The 19,059-nt window shown below is 45.2% G+C and overlaps 2 protein-coding genes across 2 annotated transcripts; one reads left to right on the plus strand and one right to left on the minus strand.

Moving 5' to 3' along the window:
* Positions 1-5,259: 5,259 nt before the first annotated feature.
* Positions 5,260-10,157, plus strand: LOC136459837 (protein transport protein SEC23 G-like). Its single transcript, XM_066459705.1, has 3 exons — positions 5,260-5,993; positions 6,911-8,850; positions 10,025-10,157. Exons 1-2 carry the CDS (start codon positions 5,394-5,396, stop codon positions 8,570-8,572), a joined length of 2,262 nt encoding a protein of 753 aa, XP_066315802.1. The 5' UTR covers positions 5,260-5,393; the 3' UTR covers positions 8,573-8,850; positions 10,025-10,157.
* On the minus strand, positions 9,529-12,079 carry LOC136459921 (auxin-responsive protein IAA13-like). The gene is made up of 5 exons (XM_066459798.1): positions 11,613-12,079; positions 10,389-10,645; positions 10,146-10,257; positions 9,957-10,018; positions 9,529-9,861 (listed from the first exon to the last, which is right to left on the minus strand). The coding sequence occupies exons 1-5, from the start codon at positions 11,846-11,848 to the stop codon at positions 9,824-9,826; spliced, it is 705 nt and encodes a 234-aa protein (XP_066315895.1). The 5' UTR covers positions 11,849-12,079; the 3' UTR covers positions 9,529-9,823.
* Between the last annotated feature and the right edge of the window lie 6,980 nt (positions 12,080-19,059).

The following is a 19,059-nucleotide window of genomic DNA, read 5'->3' on the forward strand; positions in this document are numbered from 1 at the left end:
GGGAGAGAAAAACGATACATTTTTACAATAATTGTTGGCGTGGCACGGCACCTCAGCTGGCCAGCGTGGCAGGCGAAGGGAAAATGGCCGCCCCTGCCCCTGCCCTCTCTATCCCTCCCCACGCGCGGCCCGACCCACTCCAGCTCGCCCTTCCGCTCCTCCTTTCTTCTTCCTCCCACTCTGCTCGCCGATGCAGCCACCCAACGCCGCCGCACACCCCGCCGCGCCCAATGCCGCCCCCACCGCGAGCCATGTCCCAGTACGCAGCCAGCTCCTCCGCGGGAAGGGCCAGGAGTAGGCTGCAGCAAGGGATCCGGAGCTCCAGCACTGCTTCCATGACCATGGATCCGGTTGGTGAGCTTAGTGGCTTCCCGCTGATCATGTGCCCGGACTGCGGTATTGTTAGAGTGGTGGAGGGGCGGACGAAGAAAGACAGCGAAAACCACGGCCGTCTGTACTTCAAATGCGCGAGGAACAGGATGAGTTCTGTATAATCTCATCTATTCCCCTCGCTGGCATTTAGGGCTCTAAATCTCCCTCTAATCCTAGTTGATATTTCTAGTACCCGAAGCTTTGTGGATACTACCGATTCGAGAAGGGATATTTTCAGGATTTGCAACGTAACGGCATTATCCTGGTTCGACCGTCGAACTGGGAAGAGATGAACATGTCACAGGAAGAGGAAGTTGACAATCCAAATGGTGACAAGGGGGGTGACAAGAAGGGGAAGAATTGGAGGAGAAGATGGAGTCACTGATTTGGCAGATGAACATGTTCATTACCTGTGTTGTATGCTTTGTAGTTGGATGTGTATTGATGTATGTTGTTAGGAAGTGACAATGTAGGCATGTTTACTGATGTATGGCTGCTGCAATGATGTAATGAAGTGACAATGCATGAATGAATGGCAATGAAAAATGTGTTTGAATGAAAATAAAATGTCTGGTTTTCATGCATCTGTGTTCAGATTTTGGCCATAACAAATCCAACATAGCAGTTCACAATAGGCAGATAGCATGAACCAAATAAGCTCAAACACAGTGATCAGAAGGTCTTAGTCACACAAAAGAGACAATTTTTAGGCCTTTACAACCAAAATGAACATGTCACAGATGTTGCTCTCATTTCTTCCCCTTTTTGGCTGGGCTCTTCCTCACCTTTGTAGCTAGCTGCTTCTTCCTTGGAGTCATTTTCTTAGGTTGCATGTCCACAGAAGCACTTGTTGTTTCATCGACCACATTCACCACCTATAGATCCCAGAAGAGGTTCCTATTTAAAGGACATACCAAGTGTTAGATGATATTCATAAATATGCAATTTTATAAGTAGGGCATACCTTCTAGTTGCTGCATTGGTTGAGGGTGGTGCATGTTGAACCTCAATTGGAGCCACATCTAGGACTTCTCTCTCTGCAGCAGCTGCTGCTTCAGCTGCTACAGAAGCTTTAGCTGCAGCTTCCTGAGCCTCCCTAGCTGCCTTAGCTGCTGCTTCTCTAGCCATTGCTGCCCTTGTTCTTGGTGTATTTTCTCCACTAGGAGTAGGGTCTGTCTGTCGCTTCTTCCTTCCAGGTTTAGGGGCTAATTTTTTAGTCCTTTTCCTGTAATGTAGTTGTTAGGGTCTATGGTTAACTGTTATAATTGTACTTAACAGTAGGGGCAGTACATTACCTTTTCTTGGTGCCAGTCAGTGAACACCTCCAGCTTCCACTCCTGTAGCCATACTCACCACAACCAAGGCATTTCACCTGTCTTGTTGCTTTTCCACTTCTCTCAGTTGGGGCAAGATGCCTGTTCTTCTTCTGTCTGCCTTGTTCTCTCTTCTTTATATCGGGTGGGTAGCACTTGAAGCCCTTGTCCACCTGGGGCCACTGTCCACTATCTGTTATGCTGGGAATAATCCCATTGTATGCAGCCTGGAACTTCTCAACAGAGTAGTAGTTGTTCACATACATGGCCATATTTGGTTGCCTCAGAGTTGTGATTAAAGCCAATGCATGAGGGCATGGCTTTCCAGTCACTTGCCACTCTCTACATGTGCAAATATGTTGTGTTGGATACACAACATGCCTCCTAACCTCTTCATCTTTGTAGATCTCAGTCACTTATGCTTCTTCTGGGTGATTGTTAGTCACTTTAAGATGGTCTAAACCCCTGGAAGTTGCATTGAGCTGATGGATAATTGCAGGTAGGATTCCAGGAGGCAAAGCATTAGCTATCTTCCTCCTCTTTGCAAAAAGCCTGAGTGTCTTCTCTCTAATTGCATCAGCCAAGCAGCGAACAGGTAGATCCTTGTGCTCCTTGATCCAAGCATTTCAACTCTCAGCCAAATTATTGTTTATGTAGTCACATTTGATGTCTGGACTGAACTTGCTCCTTGCCCACAATAGCTTGTGATGATCTTTGAGCCAGTCAAGCACACTTGGGCTAGCTTCTATTACCTTGTCAAAGAAATGGGTAAACTTGTGTGGTACATAAGCTCTAGCAGCAGGCCACATGTTCTTGGCATAAACATCACCATGGTAGTACTTCTTTATATTTTCCATGAGATGCCTGAAGCACTCCCTCTGTTCACAGTTTAGGAAAACCTTGGCAACTGCAGCTTCAAGGCCCTTGCAAGCATCAGTGCAAACGGCTAGCTTGTCCATGGGGCCTATTGCCTTGCTTAGTTGCTCCATAAACCATGTCTAATTTTCCTTAGTCTCAGAGTCAAAAAATCCAAAAGTCAATGGGTACATCCAATTATGTCCATCCAAAGCTTGAGCTGCAGGCAGATGTCCATTCCAAAGTCCATTCAATGCTGTTGAGTCTATACTGATATACAGCCTGCAACCATATCTAAAACCATCAATTGCAGCCTTGAAAACAACAGAAGAACCTTTTGAAATGTACCTTGTCCTCCATAGTCTCAGTGTCTATCTCTAATATACTCCTAGGTGATCTCATCTCAACCTCAGCCTTGAATCTGTACAACCAATCAAATAAATCATCCCATTTACCAAACAACTTGTCTGCTGCCCTTTGTCTACCATAACCTACAGTCTGATAGTTGATCTAAATCTTGTACTTATCCTGAAGGGCTTCCTGTAATGCCTTAGACCCATGCTAGGCTTCTTCTTGAGTAAGGGTATATCCCTCTCTGTCACCCAAGCCCGAGAAGCCATTGTACACCCCTCCACTCTTGATCTAGAAGCACAAGTGTGTACACCTTCATTTATCTGAACCTGCAAAAGGATAGAAGAAGCCTGCATAAGTAAAAAGCTGAGAAAGAAAATTAAGTCACTAGTACTAAAAAATAAGAAAATATACCCTGACACTCCCATCATATTGTGTCCTAGCTCTAAAAATCCAAGGGCATCCAAGAGCAGCACAGTGTGTCCTATATCTTTTCTTATCAGAATGAGCAGTACCAAGTTCAAACTTCTTTACAATGGCATGCTGCTTCACTGCTAGCCTCAAATCATGCATACTAGGGTATGATATTCCTACAGACAGGTCAGGATTATCCCTGTCCCAATCAAGCACAGGCTCATCTGATACATTGTCATCCACTGGAATAGCAGCTTCACTCATATCCTGTTGCATTTCAGCTATCATTGCAGGAATAGGTATTGCTTCCCTTGCTGCTTGTTCTGCCCCCTCATCTGCTGCCCTAAAGCCCATTGCCTCATATACTTTGTCCTCATTTGTAGCTGCAGTAGCATCACCATCATGACTTTCATCTTGTTGTATGATCAGATTGGCCCAATTAATTGGTTCTGGTATATCAGGAGGCACAGATGGAGAGAGCGAACTGCATGCATCACCTGTGCCCTCTGCATTATTACCAGGAATTCCACTGCCTTCACCTGTAGTGACCCCAGATGCATATCTACGTGAAGAACTAGCATTACCCGAGGTTGCATGTTTACTGACAACATCAACTACAAGAAAAGCAACCCTTTGTGCCCATCTATCCTTCACCAACTGCTGAAAATGTTCATCCCTTCTCACTTTCCATTGAGAACCTACACTTTCATTGTCAAGTACCCACACCGATAGAGTTTGTGATGGCCCCCATATGATCTTTGTGGACATGCCATTATGAAATTTCTCAAGAGTATACCGCCCAGTTCTGTCCAACCATAACTCATGCTCTTGCTCGGCCATTTCTACTAGCCCATACTCCCCATCGGTGACATAATTAGAAACCTTAACAACTAGCCTAAACGCGTTGCCAGGATCAATCCTAACATAATGCATCAACAAGAAATAAATGAAGAGTTAAGGTACATCCTACACTGCATAGCTAGCGTACAATGGGAGGGACTGGTTTAGCTTACCAAACCGGACAGCCACTCCAATCCATTGTTTGAAGAATGCAATGCACATCGACCTGAGAAGCAGAGAAGCCCAAAAACCAAATTAAATCGACGAACCCTAACCCTAACCCCAAAATCAAATGGCAAACGCGGACCAGGGAGAGAGGGCCTTGAAGGCACGTACCTTCACTCCAACGCCAAGGTGCTCGGGGAGGACATGGCTCGCGGTGGGGGGCGGCGTTGGGCGCGGCGGGGTGTGCGACGGCGTTGGATGGCGGCGTCGACGAGCAGAGCGGGAGGAAGAAGAAAGGAGGAGCGGAAGGGCGAGCTGGAGTGGGCCGAGCCGCGCGTGGGGAGGGATAGAGAGGGCAGGGGCAGGGACGGTCACTTTCCCTTCGCTTGCCACGCTGGCCAGCTGAGGTGCCGTGCCACGCCAGCAATTGTAGTAAAAATGTATCGTTTTTCTCTCTCAGCTGCTAAAATCGTAGCGCCAATTCTAAACCTGCTATCCGAGGAGTGGCCATCCGTTATGATGGTAAAAAGTTAAATATCCCACTTGCCGGGCATCATCGTCTGAATGATGACTTGGCCCGGTATATCACAGATGAAAAGAAGCTCCGTTTGGGTTGAAAAAACTGGGAGGCTCCTCACCCTACTACCAAGTGTATTCAGCCTGATTGGCCCAAGCTTATTCCTCGCAATTGGGCCTGGCCCGTATTCCATCCACCTCCATATTGGGCCAGTACCAGCCCAACCTGACAATGCAAAACTCCGTCTCCGTCTCAAGATCAGCTTTTCAAAGACGATCCAACGCACACCATTTGGCGAAGGTTGTACTCACTCCGTCTCATTGAGTTTGTCGCTCGGGAAGCGGGATTATGAGGGGGCATAGTTTTCAAACGACAAACTCAATGGGACAGAGGGAGTATGACACTAGCAGAAAGGAAGGGAAGCATTCCAAGCCAAAAATTCTCCCGAGGAAGAAAGGAACCCAAGGCACAAAAAAAAAAAAAAGGCTGCACACTGGAAGACGAAGGCAAAACCCTAGTCGCTACTCCACCGCGGCGCCCACCTCCCCGATCGGGCTCCGATTCCGATGGACTTCGCGGAGCTGGAGGCCGTGGAGGGCCTCCGGTGGCCGTGGCACTCGTGGCCGCCGACGGCCCCCGCCGCCGCGTCCCTCGTCGTGCCCACCGCCGTGCTCTGCTCGCCGCTGCAGCACCCCACGGCGCCCGACCTCCTCCCGCTGCTCCCCTACGCGCCGCTCCGCTGCGTCTCCCCGGGGTGCGGCGCCGCGCTCAACCCGTTCTCGCGCGTGCACCACGGCTCCGCGCGCTGGTCCTGCCCCTTCTGCGGCGCCGCCGCCAACCCGTTCCCGCGCCTCCTGGCCCCCGACGCGCTCCCCGCCGAGCTCTTCCCCACCCACTCCAGCGTCGAGTACGCGCTGCCCCCGGACCCCACCGAGGCCGGGGGGCCGGGGCCACCGGCGCTCGTGTTCGTGATCGACGCGGCCACGGCTGCCGAGGAGCTCGCCGTGCTCAAGGACGAGGTGCGCAGGGTCGTGCAGGGGCTGCCCGAGGGGATCAGGGTGGCGCTCGTCACTTTTGCTGCGTCCGTGTGGATGCACGATCTTGGATTTGAGGGTTGCGCTCGGGTGGTTGTGCTCAATGGCGAGCGTGAGCTCGAGTCTGACAAGGTTTGTGAATTTGTAATGGATCCTTAGGACACTGAATTTGTAATTTGGTTCTGCGCCAATCTATGTGACATGATCAGCATTCTAGTTTCGCTGAGTATGCATAATCTGTTCCTGCCGCAGCCAGCCTGCTACTACTAATCACATTTAAAAACTCCTCTGGCTGATCTCTCATGCCTGTAATGATGGTTTGAAATTTGAATGTAAGTAGCTTGTTGTAATGCTAGTTCTGGGGCATGTATTAACTTTCTGCCACTATTAACATGACCCATCTAATCACTCTCACATTCACCTGTCTCACATTTGCCACTACCCCACTACCCCACTACCAGTGGCAACTGGTCAAATACAGCAAGTATTCTGTTTCCAATCAATAAATGCAGCGCAATGCCATCTTTGATCTTATGTTACATAATTTTTGTCTTCTGATAGTATTGCTTAAGTTGAGTGCTGTTACATCTACTAAAATAGTGAAATGTACATTGTACATAGCAACCTGAAATAGCTTGGTTTGTAAAATTCTTCGTGACCTGGACACTTTATCCCTGCAATGTACTCCTTTTTTTATAGGAGCTGTAGGTTCTTGGTCTTCTAAGATGGTAGTTGTTGTTGGATGTATAACTTGAATGTCTCTGCACTGTAGGATAGCACTCTCGCAAATGCTCATGTCCATATATAGTGCTAGAGAGAATGTGGAAACTTGAAAACTGCGTAGCCAGAGAATTTTTCCCTTTGTCTAAAACTTTGGGTTTGGTTTAGAGTCCCTGTTGCTATGTTCCTGTTGTCCAAACTTGCCATATAAAACTCTGGTTCCCTCATCTTTTGAATGTCTTCAAGTTTGGTGATATGCTTTTGCAATTGCTTGTATTAGAAATTATTGTGGTGACTGTATATCACATAAGCCTTCTTTTATATTTCAGATACAAGAACTACTAGGTGTTCACCGTTCACCGTACAAGAAGTTGGCTATGCAAAGGTCCACTGAAGCGCAGCGATTTTTGCTGCCTGTTTCTGAATGTGAATTTAACATCACATCTGCAATAGAGGACCTGAACTCCATGTCTGCGTGTCCACGTGGGCATCGTCCTTTAAGAGCAACTGGCACAGCGATTTCCACTGCTATTGCTCTTCTAGAGGGTTGCTGCTCACCCAGTACCGGTGGTCGGATTATGGTCTTTACATCTGGTCCTGCAACAGTTGGTCCAGGGTGTGTGGTGGAAACTGATCTTGGGAAAGCAATTCGTTCTCATCGTGACATATTCAATAGCAACGCACCACTGACTGACAAAGCACGTGATTTCTATAAGAAAGTTGCAAAGAGGTTGACAGACCATGCGTTAGTTCTTGATCTATTCGCCTGCTCTCTTGATCAGGTTGGGGCTGCAGAGCTGAGGAATCCAATTGAAGTGTCAGGGGGTTTAATGGTGCATACAGAGTCATTTGAGTCTGAGCAGTTCAAAAGCTGTTTTAGGCATATGTTCAAGCGTGAAGGCACCAATTACCTTAATATGAACTTTAATGCGACGGTTGAAATAGTGACATCAAAGGAGGTGAAGATTTGTGGTGCCCTTGGTCCCTGCATTTCCCTCCACAGGAAAAATAGCTCAGTTAGTGATAAGGAAATTGGTGAAGGTGGGACAAATTATTGGAAAACTAGTTCACTGAGCAGCAAGACCAGCATTGCTTTCTTTTTCCGAGTTGATTGCAGTCATAAAGCTGAGCCCCCGACTGTCTTCTTTATTCAGTTCATGACAAGGTACCGACATGGTGATGGTAGTTATCGCCTAAGGGTAACGACCGTTGCAAGAAGGTGGGCTGCTCCTCGATCTCCTGAAATTGCTTCAGGGTTTGATCAGGAAGCTGCTGCAGCTGTTATGGCCAGGCTTGCTGTTTACAGGGCAGAGACATACCATGTTAGAGATGTTATACGATGGCTTGACAAGATGCTTATCCGCTTTACTGCTAAGTTTGGAAACTATGTTCCTGAAGATCCATCTACATTTCGGCTGTCAACAAACTTCTCCTTGTATCCGCAGTTCATGTACTACTTGCGGAGATCACAGTTCATTGATGTTTTCAACAGCTCTCCTGATGAAACTGCTTTCTTCAGGTTGATGCTGAATAGGGAGGGAGTTGTGGGGTCTCTAATCATGATACAGCCTACTCTATTCCAGTACTCATTCGATGGACCACCTATTCCTGTGCTGTTAGATGTCAGCTCCATCTCTCCTGATGTCATTTTACTATTTGATTCATACTTCTATATCGTGATTCATTATGGCTCAAAGATTGCTCAATGGAGGAAGCTTGGCTATCATAAGGACCCAAACCATGAAAATTTGAGGAAGCTCCTTGAAGCACCAGAAGTAGATGCAGAGGCACTACTTGTAGACCGTTTCCCTGTGCCAAAACTCATAAAGTGTGACCAGCATGGTAGCCAGGCCAGGTTCCTGCTCGCTCGGTTGAATCCATCTGTGACACAGAAAACACAGCTTTCAGAGGGATCTGAAGTCATTTTCACCGACGATGTTAGTTTGCAAGTGTTTATTGAACACTTGCAGGAGTTGGCTGTTCAGGGCTAGAAAGTCATGGAGCCTGACCATGTCTGTGCTATTCCACTTTGGTCCATTTAAGATCCTGAAGATATGGCTTTGAGAGGGACCAGACTTCATATTCACAGATGAAGTTTACTTGCAAGTTTTTATTGTACACTTGCAGTAATTGGTTGCGCAGGACTAACATGTTCATGTGGATTATTTATATGCAATTTTCTGCTCACTTGCAAATACTGGGGATCTCTACTACTGCCTGGAGGAGTTAGATCTCCCTGAGTTGTACATTGCTCAAGCTCCAGTTTGATGTAAGCCAATTACATTTTACTAGTTTTGTATAGCATGTGGTATTATCCGCTGGGAATGCTGGATTTTCTCCAGAAATGATTGTTGTGCATTCTTCCTGTTCTGGCTATGTGATATCCAATGGCACCACTGTTCTGTTTTATGGGGGGTAGTTGCTGTTTTGTAGACTCATTAGTTGGTATGCCCTTTAAGGCTTTAAGCACAACACAAAGAGATAATATAGCCTTCCTCTCGTTCTCACCACATAACTTCCACATAATCATTGGAAGGTTGCATTCAATTGTTGTGTGATCCCAAAAGGACACCCATTATTTGATACCGTTTTCAAGATATTATCATATTTTAGATACCGTGCAGACCAAAACACGTATGCCATCTTATATACCGGTTACATTTTCGACTCATAAATGTGTGTTGAATAAAGTATGGTTTAGTTTGTTTATGCAATGTACTTGGCTTTGGTATGACCACAGCTCTAGCAGGAGCAAGGAAGCTTCATGCTGTGATCATGCCATCATGCCTCAAGACCCAGCCAATAACTCAAATATACAGATAGACTAGGGTTATACTAATGGATTCCCCATCACCCGGCACATGGCCTGTTCCCCCCCACTTGACCACATACAGGTTGCCAAATATTGTATTGACAATTAACAAACAGGTTAACTTACAAGGTACCATAATAATAATAGTCTCATTGATGCCCTTTACTTAACAATCACACAAGCTTGATTAACAACACTGGAATAAAATCACCAAGTAGATTCTGGGACACACGTAGGGGACATCACATAACACCAATCCAGCTACACACAGATAGATTATTATTGCTTCTGGTCCATGAACAAATTGAACAAGACAGGTCTCCCTCCAACTAGTAATTAAAACGCATTATATTTCTAGAAAAACCGCAGCACACTGCAAGGGCACCATTCTTTTGACACAATGGGCAGCATCTTTAACGCTGCATCTTCTTCAGCTCTTGTTCTTGGACTTGTCCTTCGTTCTTGGTGCTGTATTTTTTAATGAAGAAAACATAGGCTGTTAGAGTTGACGTGTAAATCTTATAATGAAACTATGGAAGATAATTTTATCTGGAGACACTAACCAAGACCTATGGCTTCAGAACTCTTCATGATCCTCAGACGCTTGCATGACTCGACAAACATCCTGCAGGGACATCAATCAACAAGGCAACATATAAGAAACTGAAGTCTGAACATTTGCCTGATCACATCCTAATTATGGGTCAGTAAATATGAAAGCAGATGATGGCACACTAGAATGGAGAACATACTCCCATGGGACGTCGCCAACAAGCATCCAGTCGCCATCCTTGTCTTCGTAAGTAGTGACCACATCAGCACCGCTGACTGGATCAACCAATTTCCCCTCATTCATGTTGTTCCCTGGTAAGATGGATCATGGATGCAGCTTATATGAGTTCATGTCAACTTTGCATTTGCCGAATTCGTAAAGACGATTGGTATCAATTCACAAACTGTATGCTGCAGATTCCTATGCCAACGAGTTGATTTACCAGATGTGGTGAAGGTGCTGAACATCTTCTTCAGAGCAATGGAGAGGTCCTTGTAGCTATTGTACATCTTCAGGTCCACCTTGCGCAGGTAGGGCGCACCGTCCATGCTGACCTTCACGAAGGCGGAGCTGTTGCCGCTGGCATTGGCAGCGGACTGCTGCTTCTCAGGTTCCTCTTCCTTCTTGCTCTTGACAGACTGGACGGTCATGACGTTCCTGCGGTATGATCGGACTGGTGGCCAACCCACAGCTTGTGCCCTGATATGCAACACGGAGTTCTAGTTAACGATCACTTGATTCTGTGGATAACAATTGCTCTAGCCAGAGCTTGAAATTGATATTCTTTACTATGGTAACTGGAAGATCCATTGAGAGTTCGATTCAGCCAGATCATGCTTGTTTAATTTGTATTCTTATTTGCGACCAGCTCAGCTTTCCTCTAATAATGTGTATAATGACACTGATTTGGTTAAGGCCACATGAATCATGACCATCATTATTATTCAGAAATCACTTGGGTGCAAGTGTGGTTCTCCTGATATCCAAGATATTCCATTAATCATAACCGTTCATTCTATTCAGTATAAAAGGAGGAAAAAGCTACAACCTACAAGGCCACTTTTTCCTAATGGAATCTGCCAAAAGGTTAAGTAAGTACATCATTCTTTTCAGACATCGACCGACAAAGGCAGGCATCAAATGAACATACTGGTATGTGTTTTGATTTTAAAAAGGTGATGATAATTCGCGCCGCGCTATGCGAGCGACAAGGAACATACACAATAGTTTCTCCGTATGCACTTTCTGCCAGAGGATCTGTTCTATGGATATTTTGCCCTGCTCAAAGTGTGTCTCGTTGATATGCTAAGATTACTCGGCGTACTATAAATACAAAACCCTGAATAAATAAAAGGAAGCAAGGAGAAAAAAGAACAACCAGCACATGCACATAAAGTCAGGCACACGCTTTCTACCAAATGCCATTACGCTATTTTTTATTTTTTTATTCCATACATAAAAAAGAGGGGAAAAAAATAGTCCCTTATATGGCACTCACAGGAATTTCATGGTTAATAACGTTCCTAATCATTAGTTTAAAAAGGTTAGCATCGCGGATTCGCGGTAATTAAATAGCCACGGTAAGTCGGTAACTGATACTACTAGCAGTCAATTTAAGCCTATAACCCATGCAGATAAATCAACATGCTTCCAGATGTATACGTACTTGGGTGCAGGTGGCTTCTCGGCATCAGCGGCCGGCGCCTCGGCGGGCCTCTTGGCCTTCTCGGCTGCCGGCTCCGGCTTGGCGGCGGCAGCTTCCTCCATGCCGGCGGTGGGCAGCTTCAGCTTGAGGTCGATGGTGTCCTCGAAGCCCCTCTTCGCGGCCTTGGCCGCCTCGGCGCCTCCTCCCGGCAGGCCGAGCCGGAGCTCCGTCCCGACGTCGACGTCGGCGCCAGCCATCGGCTTCGGCTCCGCAGGAGCTAGCAGCTGGTTGGCTAGCCTGTCGCGGCGGCCGTCGTTGTCCCTCTCGCCTTGGGCACCTCCACGCTAGCTAAGCTTCTGCTTTCTCGCTTCTTCTCCTTCTTCTTCTTCTTGGGTCTCGGCTCCTCTGCTGCGCGTATGTGAGGAAGGAGAGATTTGGAGTAGCAGTGGGTGGAAGAGAGGACCCAGGAACAGGGTGGAGATGTGTATATATAGAGGGAGGGAGGAGGAGGATGGAAGAGAGAGAGAGAGAGAGAGAGAGAGAGAGAGAGAGAGAGAGAGATTAAAGTTGAGGCAAATACTCCTATTCTAGATGGCAGGAGGAGAGAGGGAGATGGAAGTGGGGTTGCAACTTATACGATAGCAGTTAGTTAGGGCATGAGTGAGCCTAGTTGGAGGTTGGAGCCAATAATTTTTGTTTCCATGTTTCCTCCGTTTGGATTCCCTATTCATGGGCAGAGGCCAACTTGTTAGCACTGCATGTGTTATGTGTACTATTATTTATTTATTTTTAAAAACAAGTTCATGTGTAAAACTTTAATTGGATGCTGAAGCTAAAAAATATGATGTTGCATTTATTTAATTTATCTAGTATCTTCTCTTTGTTTTATAGTACTTGCCCAAAAGGGAAATATTGAACCCTTAATTTGGATCTTAGAAAGAATTGTAGCTCCTCCATGAATCGAACCACTTTTTAGTGAAATTTCTTAAATTCATGTCCTCAAACTGAAACGAGAGAGGAAAATAGCTAAGGAGGCCAAAACCGTACAAAATAGTATACGCCCTGTTCGCTTGGGCTTGTTTGACTGATAAGCCATCGCTGAAAGTACTGTTGACTGATTTGGTGTGAGAGAAAAATGTTGTTCGTTAGCTGAAAAAGTACGGCTTATAAGCCACCTGCACTCAAGATGAATGTATTACAGTGAATTTTATAAGCCACCTCCACCCAAGATTTGGTGTGAGAGAAAAATACTGTTCGTTGGCTGAAAAAATATTGTTCGTTGGCTGAAATAGTCTTTCTTCCGAGATGAATGTTGAAATAGTAGAGAAAGTATTACAATGAATTTTATAAAGTGAACTTCCTCCATTTCACAACATGGCGAGATAATGTGAAATTTAGTAAGTATAGGAATCGTGATAAGCGCAGACAATTAAAGGAAGATATGATTTATGATGATGTTTTTGCTATTTGGGGTGTTTATATTTTTAACTGATTGTACTTGTGGATAGATACTGCTCATGTGTATGAGCCACTATCAAATATCGTATATAACACATGTAAAACAACAAGTCAAATTGAATATCTAGACCAAAAAAAAATCAAGGTGCCCTTCTTTTTAGATAATAGAAAACATACGGCTTCAACCTTCTAATATGAAAAGTGTCAATCCACGTTTATTACAATCACACACCTATCATTTAAATTTATTATAGGTTCATAACTAAAGACAATATGGTAAACGAAAGACCAAACATTCGACGCAAAGAACTCCATAGCTCTCAATTCTAGTACTTGCATGTGTCAAGAATCTGTTCCCAACTTTCATCCATCAAGGCGCATTCTTTGTGTTGGAAGAGATGAGTCTGCATTCAATATCACATATAACCAGCTGTCGTATAAAATATCTCTGTCACAAACTTACAAGATATTAGCCTAATTTTTAGCTAACATTAAACCCATAAACTAAATACCAACCGATCCAATGAATACTAAAGCACTCTTGCAAAAACATATGCTAATTGCACGGTTTATATGAGCAAAAGATGACGAGAGGTTCCCCTGAAAACAGGGGAGGAAACAGAGGTGCATGTAGGCACGCACGGCTGGCTAGTGAAAGGAGCCTGGGCCACCTTGCATGCTGGGGTGCCGAGCCGATTTTGCCGGTGCCCGGCACCTGTGCCACTGTGCCAGTGTGCCTCCTCCGCTCCCCTTGCGTGATGCCTGACGTCACCGTCCTTCCCTGCAGAAATTGGATGGTTTTTCACCGCCGCCCCCGCGGGCGTGAGTTGGTGGGCCACCCGGCATGTGGCCCCCTCGGTGATGCCGATCTGTCCACCCGTCAGGGCCCACAGCGCAGCAGGATCTACCTCTTCCCTTTTTCTCCGTCCGAATCAGCTCCACGACCACGAGGTCGGTTGGTTCTATGAAGAAGGGAAATTGGACGAATTTCTGAGTTTAGTTGTGCACAGCTAATTCCTTTTTAAATTGTACTAAGTTGTTTGTGGATCTTGTTCAATTTTGACATCTACTCCCTCTCTCCTAAATAATTATCATTTTTTGTTCTGCACCATAAGTTTGACTAGATTTATAAAAAATATGTGCAGGATTTATATCTTCAAATAAATTTATTATTAAAATAGATTCAATAATCTATCTAATGATATTAATTATGTATTATAAATACTAATACTTTTTATATAAAATTAGTCAAAGTTATTTCTTAGAAAACGAGAATGACAATTATTTAGGGACAGAGAGAGTATAATATTAAATAAAACACATTATCAAAATATATATCATAGTGTGTCAATGAACGAATCTTGTTTGATGTTCTACTATTTTGTGCTTTTTCTATAAATCTAGTTAAAAGTAAAATATAACTTAGTATGTATAATGCTAAAACGACTTATACTTTCAAATGGACGAGCATTAAGCTACTCCTACTAATTCTAAAAAAATGTTACAGCCCTAATTAATAGAAATAGTCTCTTAGAGCCTGTTTGGGTCGCATGAGTTGAAACCAATATCTAGGAAGTACTTCCTATTCTAGTATTATTAGATTACTTTCTAATTCCTCATAGTTCTGGGGAACCAAACAGAGCCTTACAGTATTTGAATTGTATTTTTCCACTCACTAAACCTGCTTAATTTCTTCGGTTCTATGCCGTCCACTTCGAGATATGCGATTCCCATACCGTCAACATGGCCATTACGACTTGACACCGCCCAGGAAAACGGCTTTTAATCACCATCATTGCTATGGAACCCATGGTCAAATGGTGAAGAAACTGATGACTCATTGGCTCGTCCTTATCTTATCTCCACTGCTCTTTGATCGATATATCGTAGCCGTCGGTGTCACCGTAAAACACTGCTGGTTACATGACCACAACAAAATAAAGCCGCTAACTTCTCCAATTCACTCTTAAAAATAATAAAATTTTACTTACTGGTAACAAGGCAAAAGGAAAAAAAAAACAAGCAATCTGATCTGCCAGTAACCAGCCAAGACAACGGATTGACGGTGACAGATGGAGGGTGAAACGAACAACGCCTTTCCCGATCAGCAGCAAGTGGGTGGGAGAGAGAGCGGGGGGGGGGGGGGGGGGGGGGGTGGCGGGTGTGCAGCAGCAGGAGTGGCTTGGATTCCCAGGCCTCCAGGGTCGGTGGGGCCCACGTGCCGGGAGGGTTGGGGGCAGGTCAACTCAGGTGTCGGCCCCACGCCGGCGTGCATGTGGGCACGGAGCGGATTCCCCCAGCTCCACGCGACCATATTCCGGAATGGTTGTTTACTTTAATTAATCTGGCATTAGCATGATGGAAGCAGCAGCACCGCGGATTAGCAGCATTTCTTGGGTTCCAATCATTCTCCAGCCCACCAGAGGCCCCGCGCGCTAACGAAAAGCTTTAAAATAAATCACAGCCTGCTAGACAGCAGAGAAAATGCACTGTACTGACTACTGACACAGCTCAGAATGCTTGCTGAAAGAGGTAAGGTCGTCGTAGTAAGGATGCAGCACTTGGAAGTACATTCATACGTGTAAACACTCACTCTTACAAACAATGTATACGCATACTCTACTTCTACGAGCACCTCTAAAGGATTCAGGCTTGGCACCCTCGTTAAGTCAATACTTTTTTTTAGATAATAGAATAAAGTTCCAGCCTCTATCATCCGTGGATGGTACACAGCCGCGTTAAGTCAAGACTTGAAACTAGATGAACATATTTCACCACAACACAAGGACTCAACCAACTAAACCACGCTCAGATTTCAACATTCTTTATGAAAATGGACAAAACTCTTTGATTTGGCCAACAAAAGGAACAAAAAAATAGACCAAGATATCACATATATTCCACTATCAACCATTTTGCCATTATTGATAAATCGAAGGTGATAAAAAGTTAAGAAATATGAAGGCAATCAGGTACCTACGTCATACTTAATGCATTTACATCTAAGATTGAGATAGAAGCTAGAGATGCTTTTTTCATTTTCAGAGAAGTTCTCATCACTGCCTGTTGGGTCATCTGGTTGACCAGAAATGGAGTTATTTTTTATAATGAACATATTAATATCAATGTATGGAAGAGGAGATTCAAGGAAGAACTTGGCTATGTGTGTACAAAAGCCAAGCCAGCAAGATAGACTTTGCTTAATTTGTGGAGAGATAGCTTAACATGATGTATTTTTCTCCTTTCTTCTTTGGGCCTAGATGCCTTGTAAATCTTCAACCTGTACTGTTTATTATTTCATTTAATTGAAAAGGCAAAAAATATAGGTAGGGGGCTCCCCTGCTGATTTGGTAAAAAAAAAAGACTGAGATCAAAATGATGTAACAATATTAAAAATGCATATATACTTCAATGTGAGATTTCAAAACAATAAAAATATAGTAAAAAAATGAAAGGAGATAATACACTATATAAAAATTAATGATCTATCTATATTGTGAAAAAATATAAGCATTCTCGTTTATCGATCTAGCCAAAACTATTGTGCCCTCACAAAGAAAGTGATTCAATGTGAGGTCCAAATGTGTTGACACCTAGAGGATGCTTCAGGTTATAGTGTTGTCAAATTGTAGTTGCAATTTACGCGACGTACTTCACTACTAGTTCAAATTACATGGGTAGTTCGAACAAGCAGACCTCCCAAAAAAAATACTTCATCTATTTCAAATTATAAGTTGTTCTGCATTTTCTACATATATAGTTTTTAGTACGTATGCAGACAATGTATATTTAGGTGCGTAACCTAGAAGATCACTGTGTATTTAAGTAACTTCCCTAAAAGATCACTGTGTTGCAGACGGCGAAAATGGCATGGACATGGTCACATGGATGAAGCAGGTGTACGGACAATGCATGGTTAAATCAACTAATCAAGTGCATACATATACATAATATATGCTGCAGCGGCAGCAGCATATAGATAGATAGATGGATCGCAAAGAAGTCGTGGCGGAAATGGTGATGTCCCCTGGATGGAAAGCCTTTAACACAGGCACACACCGGCCGGCTCCGGCTAGCATAATAATAGCGGCCATGATCACGCACAGTAAAGCGACCAAAGACACCGCCGGTGGATGCCCTCTGGATGGGCGCTCACACGAGTATAGATTATTGGCAGCGACGGTCGGGCCATTGGCTCGTACAAAAACGCACGGTACGTTCGGTGCCGGGTGGGGTATAGTGGAAGAGTGGAAGGGAAGTCGAAGGGGGGTGCCGGCATGTAGGCGGTGTCGCCGGCGCCGGCGCGTGGAGAGACCCAGGGCCAGGGCCATGTGCCCCGGGCCGGTGCGCCCCACCACCCCTGAACCCCTCCCCGGCTTCCGTTTCCGTGCCCGCGCGCATCCATGCGTATGCTAGGGCTATGCTATGCAGCTAGTATGCTTGCACGGGTCTAGAGCCTAGTGCTGCTGCCGCATGTATAGCATACATATAAACAGATCCCGATGTGCATAGTTTTCTCCAACCTTGTCTTTCAGGGATCCTGTGTCATCACCTTAGAGCAAGTATTATAATTATAAGGCTGAGTCAGCCGGCAAAAAGGCATGATCTGGCAGAGAGAGAAAAGGAGAGAGAAAACGGGCCGGCGCTCTACTCTTCGCCGGGCTGAATCTGACGACACAGCCCGCATCCAGCCAGCTGCGGGCGAAAAGAAGGCGCTTCGTTCCCCACCGAACGATCCCGTGCGAACCCCCTAGTCTCGCTCGACCGCGCGCACTACCGCCGGCGGCGCTCTTGCGGCAGCAAGGAAGCAGACTAGCACTGACAGTAGGACGGGTACGCGACTCGTCGTTCTTCTACGGCGGCAAGAGTACATGAAGCCGGGGAGCAGGATGAGTGGATGACGGGCTGCCGAGGCTCGCTCGGCTGCCGCCCACCGGCTGCTCCAGGTTCTAGCTGCTCTTCTTTCTTTCCTATTTTCTTTGGATGCTTCCTGTCAGCTCCATACCTGATGCCTGATGAATGGGCAAACAACCACAAGATTAGGGCTTCTCCAGTAGCAAGCCAAAAGCGACTCATGAGTCCCACCATGAATCGATTCATACCACTGCACTAATCGACTCAAAGAATGAGAGAGAAGAAGTCGACTCATATTCTTGCATCGGTTCATCGCGATTAAAAAAATCAGAATAGAGAGAGACACAGTATTTCGTTATGCTGTTCTCATGTTTGATGAAATGGCCACAAAGATATAGCCACAGCAGATGATGTGCACCTATATATAAGGTAGTATCAAATAGCTAATTCTTTAAAAAAAACATGCTAAACGCCAGCTTATCAATCAGCCTATCATACGAGTGTTTCTTAAGATGCCTATAGCTGACATTGCAGCAGCCCGCTGCTGACTGGGTTATTAACCATGCTCTTATTATAGTATCAGTGACAATTTGACACTAGTAGTCATCGGTGAATGGAATTTATATATATACTACTCCCTCGTTCCATCGAATCAATTCCTACCGACAGATTAGTGAATCAGAGAAACGACCATAATACCCCTGGTTAAACTGCTCGACCTTAATTGCTCTTCGTCAGTTTCTGAGAATATTAAATGTTGTCGTCCTCGTCTCCTTGCCGCCGCAGCCTCCGTCGAACTGAACCTGCCACAGTCAGCTCGCGTGCCGTTCTCGTCTCCGCGGCCTTGGAGCCCGCCGTCGTCGTCTCGCTTGCTGTCCTCGCTGCCGCAGTCAGCTCGAGTACTACGCCGTTTTATGTTTTTAATTAACCTTGTGTACTGTTTGACTTACTTTGATCGGAGTACTAATCATTTGATTAAGTTGCAGGCGATGACCTGGTGACTGAGGTAGTACAAGCTAGTAACATACCCACAGGAAAGCAGCTAACCATCAGTGGTATACTGCTATGTGCTAGACTGCTATCGTCTGTTCTCTGTGACAACAGACAGTGTACATGTACTACTCTCCCAATCTCGCAGGACCGAGACCACGTAAGC

This window comes from Miscanthus floridulus, chromosome 1, assembly GCF_019320115.1.
Source record: "Miscanthus floridulus cultivar M001 chromosome 1, ASM1932011v1, whole genome shotgun sequence".
Classification (NCBI taxonomy): Eukaryota; Viridiplantae; Streptophyta; class Magnoliopsida; order Poales; family Poaceae; genus Miscanthus; species Miscanthus floridulus.

What these genes read in the sequence shown, in the direction of transcription:
- LOC136459837 (XM_066459705.1), top strand. Translation starts at nt 5,394, where the DNA reads ATGGACTTCGCGGAGCTGGAGGCCGTGGAGGGCCTCCGGTGGCCGTGG. An exon ending in GTGAGCTCGAGTCTGACAAG is followed by an intron (nt 5,994 to 6,910) that starts GTTTGTGAATTT and finishes TTTATATTTCAG; the next exon opens with ATACAAGAACTACTAGGTGT.
- LOC136459921 (XM_066459798.1), bottom strand. Translation starts at nt 11,848, where the DNA reads ATGGCTGGCGCCGACGTCGACGTCGGGACGGAGCTCCGGCTCGGCCTG. An exon ending in GTTGGCGACGTCCCATGGGA is followed by an intron (nt 10,019 to 10,145) that starts GTATGTTCTCCA and finishes ATGTCCCTGCAG; the next exon opens with GATGTTTGTCGAGTCATGCA. An exon ending in TTCTGAAGCCATAGGTCTTG is followed by an intron (nt 9,862 to 9,956) that starts GTTAGTGTCTCC and finishes TAAAAAATACAG; the next exon opens with CACCAAGAACGAAGGACAAG.